At 44.0% G+C, this 17,947-nt stretch overlaps 1 protein-coding gene across 4 annotated transcripts in view; it reads right to left on the bottom strand.

The window, feature by feature from the left end:
• ascc3 (activating signal cointegrator 1 complex subunit 3) overlaps positions 1 to 17,947 on the bottom strand; it is a 661,661-nt gene that overhangs the window by 602,932 nt on the left and 40,782 nt on the right. For all 4 annotated transcript variants that reach the window (XM_038799272.1, XM_038799275.1, XM_038799274.1 and 1 more), the window contains exons 5-6: positions 12,930 to 13,050; positions 410 to 608 (exon numbers count right to left, since the gene is read on the bottom strand). In XM_038799272.1, the coding sequence (XP_038655200.1) occupies positions 410 to 608; positions 12,930 to 13,050 (320 nt within the window). The remainder of the gene's footprint in view (positions 1 to 409; positions 609 to 12,929; positions 13,051 to 17,947) is intronic.

Here is a 17,947-nt window from a genome sequence, read left to right as displayed (position 1 = left end):
CAAACTGTACAGACCACATGGGCTGGATTCTCTGTACTGCCACGCCAGATTTATGGTTTAGCACGCCGGCGGGATGCTCCGTTTCACCGGTTGGTCAATGGTGTTTCCCATTGTGGGGCAGCCCTACGCCCTCGGGAAACCCCAGGGCTGCCAGCAAAACGGAGCATCCCGAGACGGAGAATCCAGCCCCACATCGTCCTCCCATCAGATTCTCCAATCTGTAACCAGATTCTTTTACATCTTCGGGTATTGTTGAACACAAAAAGAAATATGTTTTTTAATTTCCATTTGTCAACTGAAATTTTATGTCAAGTAACATTCATTTTCATTTACAATTTTAATAATAATCAAATTAGTTGAGCAGGACTACAATAGTCAACCAGATGCAATTTTGAATCGGTTGTCTTACCTATGTGATCGTAATTCTTTTGGATCAAAGTATTGAAGTCCTTCTGAAAATTCCCCTTCATCTTTTTTCTCTCGCTTGGCTAAACGTTTTTCTTCTCTACGATACTGCTTTAATAACTGCTTTTCTTGTTCGGATTGAACAGTGACTTGACAGCCATAAATGGGTTGTGCATTTCCCCCAATACCTTTTTTTGAAGCCTCTGTAAAATTAAATCAGCTTGAATGAACTGGCAAGAAAACATACCTGCATTTATATAGCGCTTTTAACATTGTAAAACATTCACAGGAGAATTACCAAACAAGGCTTAACCCTGATACACACAAGGAGACATTAGGACACGTCGCCAAAGATGTGGTTGAAAAGGTAGGACCAATTTAAGGAGCTCTGTAAGGGAGGAGAGTAAGACAAGAGGGAATTGCAGAGTCAGCAATTTCTCTGTATTAATTGGAGCAATTATTTGGATGCAGAAATGACAAAAATAAACAATTAATTTTCATGAATAATTTTTCCAAGAGACTTAATGACAATGGGAAACTATTGTGACAGCAAAATAAATGTTTTTATCAAGCAAGCAGCACTGAGGGAGGCTATGTATCCAATGAAGCCAGTTTTACTTGCGGATAAAAGTTAGTTCTAAGATTCAGAACAAGCTTAATTCCTACCTAAAATACTGACGTATGCTCATTTGCATAATTATTTTCATCATCAGGTACAGGCTCAGTTAAATGATGAGAGGGGACTACTACATGGTCGAAACAAAAAGAAAATGAAAAATGAAAATCGCTTATTGTCACGAGTAGGCTTCAATGAAGTTACTGTGAAAAGCCCCTAGTCGCCACATTCCGGCGCCTGTCCGGGGAGGCTGGTATGGGAATCAAACCGTGCTGCCGGCCTGCTTGGTCTGGTTTAAAAGCCAGCGATTTAGCCCAGTGAGCTAAAGAAGCATTTTGAGGTAAGAGACAGGGCTGGACAAACTCACCAAGTCGAGCAGCATCGTAGGAGATGGAAAAAGAGTTAGCATTGCATGCCAAAAATTACTTCCTTTGTTCTATCGAATAGTCACAGTTGACTGGAAATGCTAACTGTTTCTATCGCCACAGATGCTGCTGCACCTACTCAGTATTTCCAGCACTTTATGTTTTTATTTCAGAATTCCAGCAACTGCAATATTTTGCTTTTATTAAAGAACATTGAGGCTATGTAAGAAATCCAACACCGTTCACTAAGATAATGCCTGGCATGAGATGGTTTAAACAACGGCAGCTGTGAAAAATTGGGGCTTTTCTTTCATTAAAAGATTGGTAATTATGAAACGCAGATTTGTGATGTCGCAGAATTCAAGTATTCACTTAGTGCTCAAAACAGAAAGTGTAATAAAATTCAAAATTAGATCGATGGATGAGTGAAAGGGGGATAAAGTTTGACACGAACAGGTAAAGATTAGAATTATTTGCTCTTGTGGAATGGAACAGCGATACCGACTGGACGGGCTAAACGTTTCCATGCTGCACTTTCCATACAAGCTAAAATTGAAGGGATGGGGACAATTAAATATAAGTGTCACAACAAACAAAATTCTGGCAAATTTGAGAGCTTTAATAGTCATACAAACAATTACCATTCTTTTCTAAGGATACAAAGACAGTCAAATAATGGACAATATTAAGAGGCAGGGGGCAAAACTGATGGCATGAGCGGAGACAGTGGAGCAGCCTGGCACCCAATCCCTTGTTTGCCAGCTGCTTAAGTTGAGAAAATGCTGGATAAAGTAGGGAAGGTGTTCCATGGTACCCACTCCATCGGTCAGCATTTCAAGCATCTCTGCAGCAGATGTAATCTGCAAATGTTTTTCAACTGACCCAGCCTCCAAGAACATTTTACACATGGTCACTGAGGGCAGCATCGCCTGGGCCTGCAGAAATGGATGGAAACATAGGGAGGGCTAGTACCTGAATATTCTAATCGGCCTTCTGTCATGCAACATCACTGAATACGTGACATTGCTTGTCTGACTCCAAAGAAACAACCAGGAGAAATGTCTAACATTCATGTGCCATCATAACACAATTTCCTTCGCAAAGTGGAGCCTCAACCAACACAGTCTGTCAAAGCAAGATAATTTCATCTGTCTGCAGAAACTTAGGCAAGAGAACATAGGGCACTTTTAGAGCAGCCTAATCTGCGTCAATCCCTTTTTTTAAACTCCCTCATCTTTTCAATTCAATTTTACTTTATGGCACAGATGAAGTTCACTTCAATTATATTGCTCATATGTTAAAAAATTCCATATAAATCAATGACAAAAAATAAAGAGAATCACAGAGATCTAACTATAAATAAAATATCTATCAAGTATGTTGCCAATGCATTAAAATAATCAGTCAGGGAGGCCCACCCTAAGTGTATATCTTTGGCTACACATCAAAATCTGTTTGAAGTTCTTATAGAGAAGGGCACAAATGAGTTCAAGGACCAATTTGTTCTGCATCTGAGGGATTGGAACCTTTTCCTGAATGCATCCAACAATATTTCTGAGAGAATGGGGTGATTCTCATTGTTCATGACACTTTTTACTTTCATCAAAATGTTCCAACACCAGATTTCGTCAGGGAAGATCTGTTCATCAAATACCATTCCTGCCTGGTTCAATAATCTCTGCACCCTTAAAGAGTCTGCTTTCCTAAAATAAAAGAACCAGGTAAGACATCCAAAAAGATCTGCACTCTCAAATACAGCAGAAAATAAGAGTTTCATGATTGTCAGGTCGATTCAAAAGGATTTTAATTTTCTTAGGTAGTGTAATAACGTATGTCCCGAGGCCACCACATAAATACACTGTTACTATGCCAGATCCCTACGGTTTTGGTAAATTCCAATGAGGGACCAATAATGTTTTGTTCAAAGTAGACAAACTTGCTCAATGAATAACACCACAAGATTCCACAGGTTCCAATCAAACAAAAGTAAACTTTACTATACAAGATCAGATGTGTGCGGAACTTGGCTATAAGTTTCTGCTCACCGATTCTGCATTGTCGCGCGTCCTGAAGGCAGCCTTGGAGTTCCACACACGAGTATGGCCTCAACCGGGACCTTGGATTCATGTCGCATTACATTCACCCCTCACCATCTGGCCTGGGCTTTCGAAATCCTACCAACTGTCATGGATTCAGACAATTCACACCTCTTTAACCTGGGGTAACCCCTCTCTCTGGATCTGTAAAGACTTAAGGAGGTCGAGGGGCGACCTGATAGAGGTCTACAAATTTATGAGGGGCATAGACAGAGTGGAGAGTCAGAGACTTTTTCCCAGGGTAGAGGGGTGAATTACTAGAGGCATAGGTTTAAGGTGCGAGGGGCAAGGTTTAGAGGAGATGTACGAGGTAAGTTTTTTACACAGAGGGTAGTAGGCGCCTGGAACTCGCTGCCGGAGGAGATGGTGGAAGCAGGGACGATAGTGACGTTTAAGGGGCATCTTGACAAATAAATGAATAGGGTGGGAATAGAGGGATACGGACCCCGGAAGTGTAGAAGATTGTAGTTTAGACGGGCAGCATGGTCGGCGCAGGCTTGGAGGGCCGAAGGGCCTGTTCCTGTGCTGTACTTTTCTTTGTTCTTTGTTCTTAATTACCTGCAAGTGCTCGCATTCAAAGTATCATCTTGCATCTTTGACTTTTGTCTATATATATGTTTCTGGAACCTACCTCTTCATTCACCTGAGGAAGGAGCAGTGCTCTGAAAGCTAGTGATTTGAAACAAACCTGTTGGACTTTAACCTGGTGTTGTAAGACTTCTTACTGTGCTCATCCCAGTCCAACGCCGGCATCGCACATCACAACTTTAACTGAGACCTTGTCCTGTCCTGTACCTGGGATTCTTCTTTGGGGACCTCTTCCTTTGCAACCTCACTCTGTCCCTGTCTGGAACACTTCTCTTTGATGCTGTTCCACTCCCAGACATAGATTTATACACTGTGCTCCCTTTAAGAGCAAACATGCTGGGCCTGAACACCCTAAAAAATAAGAGCTCATGTGCTCAAGTCTGTACTTGTGCAGAAACTCCATTAATGACTCAGATTCCGCCACACTATGGAAGTTCTCTACCTCCTACTCCCCAAGGAGATAAATGTAGCTTTCATACCAATACTGTTTCCTCCAAATCACATATTATCTATTCTGACACCTGGAAGCTTGCAGTTACTAACTATTTCAATGTCTACATCATGAATTTTCACAGGAACAATGGCCTTTTTTCCTAAAGTTTGTATCTTATTTTTTGCTTTGTTTAGGACAATTGTTAATGCACCATTTTACAAACCTCTTCACCGAGTTCCTATAGTTTACTACTACTTGTAAGGCCTTCCTGCACTGTGTCATCAGCATAATTCAGGATCTTGATATCGTCTTACTCTGATCTACTATCATTTGTATAGAGGGTGAAAAGTAAAGGTGGCAGTACACAACACAAGAGGAGATCCAGTATTCGTTAACATGGGCTCTGAGTAAATCTCAGAGACTAACACTCATTTCCTATTGTGAAGGAAATGACTGATCCAAAGTAAGAGAGTAGGATGAACATCAAGGTTTTTGTGCAAGCCTGAATGGCTACATGGTATTAAATGCTGAAGATAAATCAACAAACAACAAAGATCTAAGATTAGTTTGGAATAATCACCCCAGGCCTCCCTCTGGGTACGGTAGATTTTGCACATTTGACACAGATGGTTTTTGAAGCAGGCTGTACCAAATGTCAATGTTTACCGTACCTCCATATGGGCTGGCCGGCTGCTGCATTTTCTCAAGAGAGGTGATCTGCAATGCAGACGTTTGTACGGCCCCATTTTAAGGTGCCCTTGTATCATTTATCCTGATGAGTTGTATGTCATTTGCCCTGAGACAATCAGAACTAGGTGAAGTAGGCAATTCAGCCCTTCAAGCCTGCTCCGCCATTCAATGAGATCATGGCTGATCTCTTCCTCGTCTCAAATCCACCTCCCTACCTGATCCACATGTCCCTTTAATCTGTGTTTTTTTAATCCTGCTTCAGGATTCTGCAGTTAAATGTGCAGGATACGTGGCCTGTCCATCTAAGTCTTCATGCCGTTGGGTCCAGCATGATGAACTCATTGTTTGTGATTTTGTCCTGCCACTGAATTCTCATGACAAACCTCGGGTGTCTTTGATGGAAGCATTCCAGAGCTAAAGACTAATGGATGCATAAGCACTCCCATGGAAGAAAATAACATTAAAAAGATGGTGAAGACATGTCCTAAATAGCCTTCCTCCTATTTCCACTCCCCACAACTATAAACACCAAGCTTCTCAGACATAGGGCAGACTTGGCGTGCCAGATGCTAGAAAATTGTATGCAGAACTCCCAATCTATTTTTCAGTACACTAACAATGCTCATACCTGTTTCAGAAATCAGCTTACACTTCCTGCCCCGGACCAAACAAGTAAAATCATTGTGTAGATTCTGTCTGTAGTTCACGTGTTCATTTGTATCCTCTTTTTGGGAGTATACTGGTCCCCTTATCACCCTAATTACATCACCTCAGCAAGTTTCAAACAGCCAATTTAAGCACAGCTAACCACAGCGTCAATGGACACAGAAGTTGCGCTGCAGTTACACAAAACCTTAGTTCGACCCCACTTGAGCAGTTCTGGGCACAACACCTGAGGAAGATAGACTCGGAGGTAGTGCAACGTAGGTTGACAGAAATGATACCTGGACTACAGGGGTCAAGATATGAGGACAGATTACACAAATAGGCTTGTTTTAGCTAGAATTTAAGAAGTTACGGGGTGATTTGATCAAAGGCTTCACGATATTAACAAGGAAAGACAGGGTAGATAAAGATAAACTACTACCACTGGCTGGAGATTAATAAACTAGGGAGCATAGTCTAAAAATTAGAGCCGGGCCGTTCAGGAGAGATATTAGAAAGCACTTCTTCACAGAAAGGATGGTAGAGGTTTGGAACTCTCTCCCACAAATGTTAATTTTAGAGAACGTGCAGACGCCGTACAGACAGTGATCCAAGCCGGGGGTATTGAACCTGGGACCCTGGCGCTGTGAAGCCACGATGCTAGACACTGTGCTACCATGCTTCCCTCACGGATCAGCATGATCTCATTGAATGCTGGAACACGCTCGAGGGGCTGAATGGCCTAATCCTGTTCCTATGTTGCTTATGAGCCATATAAAATATTATAAATCCAATGAAAATTAAATTAGAATATGGAGATTAGCCTACATTCAACCATTAACCGCAATATGCTACGGTCACGTAGTAATCATGCAATACAACAAGCTTCATCTATTAGTTGGCAACCAAAGCAATCAAATATGAAGTCATAGTTGTATTTAGGTTTTCAATTACCTCTCTCAAATCTGTGCCTTAAAAATACTATGGCGCACAATGCCAATAGCAATATTTTGCTTTTTGATAAGGGTAGTCCATTACAGGAAATTTGCTCATAACCAATCTTTGATCTTGTCAGTGGTTTAAAGTCATTTCAAAATAATGGAACAGCAATTTTAAAGTGTCTCCTTTGCAGCAGCTATCAATGCACAAAATTAAGTGCTACATTTGGCATACACACTAATATAATTTTGAAATTCAGAATAATTTCTTGGTAAGTGGACTGTGCAAACAACTGCACCAAACCATTCCCTACAATCTCTTAAAGAGATCAGTACATTATCTTTTACAGTTGTGGCATCAACAAGCATAACTATGGCATCTTCGGCTTTATAAAACATCCCAAGACTTTGCATAGGGATATTACTGAACACAATTTGACACCACAACACAACAGAGATATTGGGACAACCTGGTCAAAGAAACAACACTCTGTGTGGCTTACAGAATATCTCCGCGGCACTCTCGAAGAAACCAATGGTTCAAAGAATTAAAAGGAGGGCAATGGGGTGGTGCATCTGACCACCAAATCTTCCTCTGGAATGGTGTAGATATCTGCAACCACTTGACATGTAAATCTCAGCCTTGAGGATCATTGCCCTTGAGAGGTCAACCAAGCTAGGCCTCTGTCCATGTTACATGGGTAGAGTCTCCTGTGAACTCTCTTCCTGTGTTGCTCCCTTCTTGGCTCTCCATTTAAACTCCATCCACAACATATCCTTGCTGTATGGATGTTGACTGTGTTCCTTATCAAGCTTAATCAAAAGCAGCCATGACGTCTACCTATCCCACTTGCCTTTATTAGTCACGGCATAGATTATAAAAGAGCAGGGAGATTGGGCAGCACGGTGGCGCAGTGGTTAGCACTGCTTCATCACCACGCTTAACTGATGATTAACATTCACGCACACAGGTTCCAAACAATGGCCATCTCCATTATCTCCAAGAGAGAATCTAACCGTCTTTCCTTGACATTCAACAGCATTGCCATCACTGAATTCCCCAACATCGATCAGTAACCAGACTAATAAACATTGTGGCTACGAGAGCATGTCAGAGGCTGTGAATCCTACAGTGAGTAATTCAGCTCCTGATTCCACAAAGTCTGTCCATCTAAAAGACACAACTCATGAATACAAAGGAATACTGTCCACTTATCTGGTTGAATGCAGCTCCAATAACAGTCGAGAAGCTTGACATCACCCAGGTCAAAGCAGTCCAATGTTCAGCACCCCATCCACCACCACAAACATTCACTCCTTCAACCAATAGTACACAGTGGCAGCAGTATGTACCATAACAATAATAATCTACATTGTCACAAGTAGGCTATTTACACTGCAACAAAGTTACTGTGAAAACCCCCGAGTCACCACATTCCAGCGCCTGTTCGGGTACAGAGGGAGAATTCAGAACATCCAATTCGCCTAACAGTACGTCATTTGGGACTTGTGGGAGGAAACCGGAGCACTCGGAGGAAACCCACACAGACACGGGGAACGTGCAGACTCCACGGAGACAGTGATCCAAGCTGGGAATCGAACCTGGGACCCTGGAACTGTGAAGCAGTGCTACCAAAGGTGCTACATCCAACAACTTGCCAAACCTCCTTCAATAGCAGGTTCCAAATTCAAGACCTCTATTGTCGAGAAGGAAAGGGCAGCACACGTATAGGAACACCACCACCAACTGCATGTTCCTCTCCAAGCCAAATAAATCATCCTGCCTTAGAACCATATCACAGTTCCTTCACTGTCACTGGGTCAAAATCAAAGACCTCCCTCCCTGACAGCACAATGGGTGTATCTATATAAAATGGACTGCAGCAGGTCAAGAGATGGCTCACCTCCACTTTCTCAAGGGAAATTCAGGATGGCCAATAAACGCTAACCTTGACTACAAGGCTTAAATCACAAGTGAATAAAAAAAAATATTTCTGTAATTTAATCCAATTGTAATTGTGCAGAGCCTTGATGAGACCACACCTGGAGCACAGTTTTGGTTTCCTGATTTAAAGAAGGATAAACCATTAAGGGAGTACTAATCCCTGGGGTGGCAGGATTGTTTTACGGGAAGAGAATGAGGAAACTGGGCCTGTTTTTGCCTCAGTTTCGAAGAATGCGAGGTGATTGCTTTGAAACGCACAAAATGTTTACAGGGCATGTCACGGTAATGTAGATAGGATGTTCCCCCTGGTTGGTGAGTCAATAACCAGGGTACACGGTCTCAGAATGAGGGGCAGGCCACTTAAGTCTGGGATGAGGAGGGATTGTGTCACTCAGAGGGTGTTGAATCTTTGAAATTCCTTTCCCCAGACGGCTGTGGAAGCTCATTCAATTGAGCATGTCCAAGACAGAATCTGATAGATTTCTGGGCACTTATTCTCTTACACTAATGACATCGATGGATATTGGGAGAGCACAGGAAACTGATGGGGAGGTAGATGAGCAGCCATGATCTACTCCTGTGCCTATGTTCAAAGCGAGTGGCTTTTATAAACATTTCATTATTGTACATTAAACTTGTGACAGTCAACCAAGGCTTGCCCCTCCAAGGGCAACAGTGGATGGGAAGTACTAGTTGAGAACATGCAACCATGCTCACAGAACACTAAGGCTAATACCTCAGGTTGATAGGGCAGCACGGTAGCATTGCGGATAGCACAATCGCTTCACAGCTCCAGGGTCCCAGGTTCGATTCCGGCTTGGGTCACTGTCTGTGCGGAATCTGCACATCCTCCCCGTGTGTGCGTGGGTTTCCTCCAGGTGCTCCGGTTTCCTCCCACAGTCCAAAGATGTGCGGGTTAGGTGGATTGGCCATTATAAATTGCCCTTAGTGTCCAAAATTGTTCTTAGTGTTGGGTGGGGTTACTGAATTATGGGGATAGGGTGGAGGTGTTGACCTTGGGTAGGGGGTAGGGTGCTCTTTCCAAGAGCCGGTGCAGACTCGATGGGCCGAATGGCCTCCTTCTGCACTGTAAATTCTATCTATGTAATAAGGCTGTTCAGAAAAAAATAATTCTAGTTTTTACCTAAAAGGATTTAAGTATAAAAGCTAAGAGATAATCATAAGCTGATATAACACCTTATTTAGATCTTTATTAGAGTACGGTGCGTAGTATTGGGATCCACATTATAGGAAGGATAAAGAGGTTTTAAACACGGTGCAATGGAAATTCACTAGAATGCGGTTGGATACATGGAAATGCAAATATGAAAGAAGATTTGAAAAACTGAGTCTTTTTTTCCAGAGCCATATAGATTATGATGCGATAGAACAGAAAAATCTTAAATTCTGAAAGAAGGTGACAAAATAAGAAATGCATTCAGGAATAAAGTAGTAAGAGTCATTTAATAGATCTATTGGAATTATCTTACACACAATAAGTCTCATCAGTGAAAAGCTTCTTTTTGAGAAAACATCCTACAATACCGCCCTTGGAAACTTCCCTCTCCAAAGACTTTCATAGAGTCCTTACAACAGGCATTGTCAAACTCAGTGGGTCACGGAGCTATCCGTCGCAGCGCTCCCGATCACGCAAATCCGCGCGCAACAGCCGCAGCAGCCGGCTTTTAATAATGCCGGCTGCAAGCGGCCTTCAAAATGGCCAGGAACAGATTTTTAAAATTTGGCTGCATTTTTTTTGACATGGTCGCAGCCTTTTTTTTTCCAAGTTCGGGGGGCCAAAGGGACAAAGGGACCATTGGGGCCAAAGGGAGCCAAAACCATTTCCTCCATTTTCGTCAGCAACAAACAAGGTAAGAGAAAATAGTGGGTTGCGCGGGTCATCCAGCGTGGGCCGCAAAGGTCGGGCAATGTGGGTCGAGAACGTCGGGCGGCGTGGGTCGCGAAGGTCAGCCGGTTGGTAAAAATGGGGCCACGGGAAAAAAGTTTGAAAAACACTGCCTTACAGTGCAGAAAGAGGCCATTTCATCCATCGAGTCTGCACGGACCCTCCAAAAAAGCATCCTACCTAGGACCACACCCCAGCCCCATCCCAAAATCCCCGTACATTGTTCATGGCCAATCCACATAACCTGCACATCTTTTGACTGTAAGGGGCAATTTAACATGGCCAGTCCACCTAAACTGCACATCCCTGGACTGTGGGAGGAAGCTGAAGCACCTGGAGGAAACCCATGCAGACGCAGAGGGAACATGCAAACTCCACACATTCAAAGGTTTGAATGCGCCACCGTGCTGCCCAAGTGCATATTTTTAATGCATTATTGTCACCCAAGTATATCATTCCTGCAATTTCATGCATGGATCTCTCAAAATTGGGTTACTATCCTTGCTCAGCCCTAACTAAAAGCGTGAATAAATTCTGGATGGCCACATCTCTTGCAAATTATCCCTCCTTTACTTTTCTTCAGCCCTGGACATAATCAACCACACCATCCTCTTCCAATATCTCTTGCTTGGGTTCTCTTTTACCTTTAGGTCATAGAAACATAGAAAATAGGTGCAGGAGTAGGCCATTCGGCCCTTCCAGCCTGCACCACCATCCAATTGGATAATGGCTGATCATGCAAATTCAGTATCACATTTCCTCTTTCTCTCCATATCCCTTGATCCTTTTAGCCGCAAGGGCCACGTCCAGCTCCCTCTTGAATATATCCAATGAACCGACTCCGACAGCTTTCTGTGGTAGAGAATTCCACAAGTTCTTCACAACTCTCTGAGAGATGTTCTTCCTCATCTCAGTCCTAAATGGCTTATCCTTTATTCTTCAGTTGTGACCCATAGTTCTGCACGTCCCCAACATCAGGAACATTCTTCCCACATCTAGCCTGTCCAGTCCCATCAGGATTTTATATGTTTTTATGAGATCCCCTCTCATTCTTCTAAACTCCAAAGACTACAAGCCCAGTCGATCCATTCTTTCTTCATATATCTGTTCTGCCATCCCGGGAATTAGTCTGGTCAACATTTGCTAGACACCCTCAATAGCAAGAATGTCCTTCCTCAAACTAGAAGACTAAAACTGCACACAAAATCAAGGTATGCCTCACCAAGGCCCTATATAACTTCAGCAAGACATCCCTACTCCTATACTCAAATCCGCTCCATATGAAGGCCAGCATGCCATTACTTTACTCACCACCTGCTGTACCTGCATGCCAACCTTCAGCGACTGTTCCAACATGACACCCAGGTCTTGTTGCACTTCCCCTTTTCCTAAACTACCACCATTCAGATAATCTGCCTTCCTGTTTTTGCCACCAAAGTGAATAACCTCACATTTACCCACATTATATTGCATTTCGCAAGTATTAGCCCATCAGCCCATCCAAGTCACCCTGCAGCCTCTTTGCATTCTCCTCACAGCACACACTGCCAACCCAGCTTACTGCTGTCTGCAAATTTGGAGATATTGCATGCAATTCCTTTGTCCAAATAATTAATATATATTTGTCAACAGCTGGGGTCCCAGCACTGAACCTTGCATTACCTCACGAGTCACTGCCTGCCACTCTGAAAAGGATCCCTTCATTCCCACTCTCTGCTTCCTGTCTGCCAACCAGTTCTCTATCCACGTCAATACATTACCCCCAATACCATGAGCTTTAATTTTGCTCACTAATCTCGTGTAGTCAGAGCATATCCAGCAATGGAATATTTATTTCCACCTGGGTGCAGTTATCTCTGGAATCTCCCTGAACCAGTACCCTTTCTCATCTACATGCTACCCCTTTGCAACATCATCTGCCATTAAGTCAATTTGCATGTTTGCACTAATGACATCAAGCTCCTCCTCGCCACCATATCTCCTGACCCCTTTAAGCTTTTTCTGTTGTCATCCTAATAGACCATTAGTCTTGGATGAGTCACCACTTATTCGAGCTAAGAACAAAGAAGTCTAAAACCATTTGTCTCCAGACTCTGCCACAAAATTAAATATCTTCAGCATTCACATTTTGATTTTGCCTCGATGAAGCATTTTCAGACTCTTTTTAAAACAATAAAGGAATTAAATAAAAGCAAATTTCCTATGAAGATTGCCCAAATACCACCTTCAAGAACATTAGCTTTCAATTAAAAATTCAGGCTCAGCTCTAAGACCAGTTTTTCTCCAAAAAAAAATTCCTTACCCTGAAGATAACTGAGCTTGAGGTCTGTTGTGTGGGTGAGGGTTTTTTCTACAATTGTACGCCTCTGCTGCAGAAGTTTCTCAATTAGCTCCAATCCTTCAGCTCCAAGAAGCTCAAACAACTAAACAAAATAGAGAAATTTGGAAGAATGAGGTTTAATAAATGAACTATGTACACACATCCATGTCATAGAATTGTTTTATTGAATCATTTTATGGGATGTAGGCTTCGCTGGCTAAGTCAGGTTTTATTGCCCATCCTGAATTTTCTCGAAATTATCCTCTTGAACTGCTGCAATCCCTGTGGTGTAGGTACAGTGCTGTTGGTAAAGGAGTTCCAGGATTTTGACCCAGCAACAATGAAGGAACTGTGATATATTTCCAAGTCAGGATGATGAGTGGCTTGGAGGGGAACTTGCAGCTGGAGGTGTTCCAATGTGCTTGCTGCCCTGTCCTTCGAGATGGTAAAGATCGTGGGTTTGGAAGATGCTGAGAAAGGAGTCTTGCGGAGTTCCTGTAGTGTATTTTATAGATGGTACACACTGCTGTCAGGTAGTGGAGGGAGTGAATTTTTGTGTACTGCTTTGTCCTGAATGGTCTTAAGCTGGAGTGAAGAGCATTCCATCACACTCCTGGCTTGCACCTTGGAGATGGCAGGCAGCTTTATGAATCAGGAGATGTGTTGTTCACCACAGCCTCTGACATGCTCTTATAACCAGTGTTTATTGGCTGATCCAGTTCAGTTTCTGCTCAACGGTAACACATAAGATTCTGACCGTTGGAGATTGAGTGATTGTAATGTTCTTGAATATCAAGGGTTAGATTCTCTCTTGTTGGAGATGGTCATTGTCTGGCACTTGTGTAGTGGAAACGTTACTTGCCACTTGTCAGCCCTAGACTGATATTGTCCCGATCTTGCTACTTTTGGACATGGAGTGCTATAGTATCTGAGGATCAGGAATGGTGCTGAATATCATGCAACCAGTGAACATCCCTACTTCTGACCTTAATGTGGAAGGAGTGTCATTAATGAAGCAGTTGAAGATGGTTGGGTCTGAGGAACTCCGGCAGTGATGTCCTGCAAATATCTCCAACTACCACAACCATCTTCCTTCAATTTAGGTACGACTATAGCGGAGGATTGTCCCCTGATTACCTTTGACTCCAGTTTTTCTAGATCTCCTTGATGCCATGCTCGGTCAAATGCTGCTTTAATGTCAAGGGCAGTCACTCTCACCTAACCTCTGGAGTTCATCTCATTTATCTCCATTTGAACCAAGGCTGTAATTAGGTCGGTGTCTGAGTGACACTGGCAGAACCCAAATTGAGTGTGAATGAGCAGGTTATTGCAAGTGACGATAGCACCGTTGATCACGCCTTCCATCACTTTACTGATGATCGAGAGTAGACTGATGGGGAAGGTATTGGCCGGATTTGTCCTGCTTGGTGTGTACAGGACACACATGAACCAATTTCCACATTGCTGGGGAAATGCCAGCGTTGCAACTGTACTGGAACAGTCTGGCTAAAGTTTATTGTTTAATATAGTGAACACTTTGAGCTATCTATTCTTTCTGACCACAGAATGTACTTATTCATATTCTCCAAGGACCTCTAAGGTACTTATTTATACCATGCATTGGCTGGTAACTCAAAAGAAAAATACCTAAAAAGAGGAAAGCCAAAATGAAGATATGATCACAACTGGCGAATACAGAAATCATCACATCTCATAGGAATATTTCATCATCACTCTATACTTGTGCATTTAATCATCAACCACAAAGCACTTCATTCAAATCAAATTGAATATCTATCACAGACTGTTTATTGGAAAAAAAAAAGAACAGGAAACAAAACTATATCCCCCCTCAGTACAACAAGCTCACCAAGAATATTAAAAACTGTAACACGAGCTGCAGTATTGTACAAGAATCACTCAGCATCACCCCTGGCCTCAGACAACAGTGATAAACTAAGAGATTGAAGCCTGAACAGTTTGATATGGCAGAATTTAAAGTTACCTTCTCACATTCTTTTTTTCATTGTTTCACAGAATATGGGCTATGCCAGCATTTGTTGTCCACCCCCAATTGCCCCCAAACCAACGTTTCAGAGGGTAGCTAAGAGTCAATCACAGTGCTGTGATTCTGGGGGTCACATGGAGGCCAGACCAGGTTGCAGATTTATTTCCCTAAAGGACATTAGTGAACCAGATGGTTCTTAGAACAACCAATGGTGGTTTCATGGTCACCATCTGAGGTTAGCTTTATATTCCAGATTTATTTGTTTTAGTCAAATTTAAATTCCACCAGCTGCCGTGGTGGGTTCTGAACCTTTAGGCTGGGTCTCTAGATTGCAACTCCAGTGGCATTGCAACTACACCATCATCTCTCCAGAGAGGTGATCTATGTTTGTGTTGTTAGATGTTAGAAATAAGATATAGATTTAAGTTTTATATTTCTGTGCACTAAATGGTAAAATTGTAGTTAGATTCATGTTGAACAAAGGAGGTTGTATGTATGGAGGCTTTTTTGATTTCATTTTAAACTGTCTCTATTGTGCTTAAGGAGTTTACTGCGTGAAACGTAAACAAGAGCTTGGAGAAAAAATGAGCTGCCTAGCCACCAGGGGTCACTTTAGGGGGGGAAATACCTTTTATTGCGTGTAACGGAACTCAAAGTAGGAGCTCAGCAGTGAGAGAGGGAACAGCTTTTCAGCTCTGCTAGAAGAAACACCATACAATGCAGTAATTGTCAATAAAGCAAGTCCCAGAGAAGCAAAAGGACAGTTATTTCTAGAAACTAGAGAATGAAGCGAAGTATACAGGAAGATTGAAAAAAAAAGGAAACCAGGAACTGGAATTTGAGCAGGGCTTGGGTTTGAGTGTCCAGAAACATTCCCTGCATGGGGCCTCCTGCACAAGCAGAATTGGTTGTTCATTGTAATTAAAGGCAGAGCTGGAAAGGGCACACTGGGTGACGTCAGCTAGAGAAAAGCCAGATATCTGAAGCCATCATAAGGTTGGTGCCCTTATTCCAATCTTTGGAGTAATAATATCCAGTTGAGGACTCAGTACCTGAGAGAAACATGAATACTCATGACTAGTCAAGACAAAAGAATTACTGAAAGGAGAATTTGAAATCCTGTAAGTGGAATATTTGCTGGGAACAACTGAGGGAGGGCATTGTTTGAAAGAAGATTCTGAGGCACGTCTACTCGACAGTGGAGTTTGGAAACACTCGGTGGAAGCCGGAGTCCAGTGAGGCAGCTGGCTCTCAGTGTGATAATCACCTGGCAGGAATTTGAGGAAAAATACACAAAAGCTCAGTTGGGTGAAATCCACCACTTGGCTTCAGAGTGCGGTGTTGTCGAAACACTTGTTGGGTGACAGGGACAGTGTGGTTATTAGGAACATTATATACAAGAACAGGATATACTTTGTGACCTATGTCATTCTTAAAATCAGTGTGCATTTGTGAAGTGGGATTTTCAGGCAGGATTCTCCGTCCCCAGGACACCCAGAATGCGTTCCCCGGTGAGAAGGAGAATCATGGCCCATTTACTTCTATTTAGCGAGCCCGGCATCCTATGTTCCATCCTCCTGTGATTCTTTGGTCCCCAAGGCAGGGAATCACACGATTCACTTGTGGGGTGGGATTCTCCGTTGACCGACACCGAAATCGCAAAACTTCATTGGGCAGAGAATAGGTTCCAATGCCAAAAGCGCAGCGGGCGCCGATATGATGCCAAATCACAATTCGCCGTCACCTCGACAGCGGCATCAATGCGTACCGGAACACACGTACATCAAACACTGTTTGTATATCATTAGCAGACCCAACCCGGTATTCTCCGGGCCCTCCACAATTCTCCGCCTCTGATGGGCCAGGTTCCCGACGGTGAGGTTCACTTGTGCTTTTACAAATCGTGAAACTGGCATCACGGCTGATGAGGGAGAGAGAGGAGGTAGGACACAGTGATGAGCAACTGTGGGCTGCCAGGCTGGACACTGGCCAGGCTGGTTGGGGAGGGTGGTGACGGGAAGGGGAGGGGAACAGAACAGGCCCAGTGGCCGGTGTGACTCCCCATGGGACTGGGGCAGTGCCCAGGTACAGACTGCCATTGCCACAGCCTGTAAGGCAGCCACCCTGCTGCGCACCCCACTGACCACCCACCATGGCCCCTGGTTCACCGGCCGTATGGGTGCCACCATCCTGCCCCACAATCCCCATCCCCCACCCGGCAGCCACCCGCCGGCAGCCCAAAAAGGCTCCATTGGGGGCTGCGGTGCATATCCCTGGCGAGGGCAGTGCCAGCTGACGGACCCCTTGCATCAGGGACGGGCACCAGGGCCAGAGACCCCCATGGTGCCGGCCACTGACTGGGACAGGGGTGCAGGGACGGGGAGAGACATGCGGGGGTACAGCCTGCGGTGCAGGCCACCATGTAACCCGGTGGACTTGGGAACGCACTATGCTAACATGTCGGTCTTTCATCCCCTGCAGACATTGGTGGCCTTCCTGCTAGTCGACGCACCCTGTGGGAGCCTTGCGCTTGTTCGAGCTGGAGCTGCTCGAGGAGGAGTAGGAAGCTGCAGCAGCAGAGCATGCCATAAAGTGACAGGTGGCAACTGCCCAGGATGGAGAGCCAACTGTCCAACAGACCGAGGAGGAGGAGCTGCCAAGGAGGGCCTGCATGAGGCCTTGTGTGTACCACCACTGCCGGACCTGGTGTGCCATCGGAGACTCTGGCTGAGTAGAGACAGTGCAACGTATCTGCCAGATGATGGTACACCTGGCACCGAGGTTGCTGAGTGAGGACACCCGCTCCCGTCCTGCCTCCCATGGAAGGGTGGTCATCAAGGTGACGGTCGCCCTGAGCCTTTACGCGATAGGGTCCCTCCAGGCGCCAAGTGGGGACCTGTTTGGGATCTCACAGACCTCGGTGCACAGGCGCAACGCGCTGTCACAAAGGACCTACATGCCCAGGCGGCTCAATACATCCACCTGTATGTGG

Source organism: Scyliorhinus canicula, chromosome 6 (assembly GCF_902713615.1).
Source record: "Scyliorhinus canicula chromosome 6, sScyCan1.1, whole genome shotgun sequence".
NCBI classification, from domain to species: domain Eukaryota; kingdom Metazoa; phylum Chordata; class Chondrichthyes; order Carcharhiniformes; family Scyliorhinidae; genus Scyliorhinus; species Scyliorhinus canicula.
This window is presented reverse-complemented; position numbering and strand designations above follow the sequence as displayed.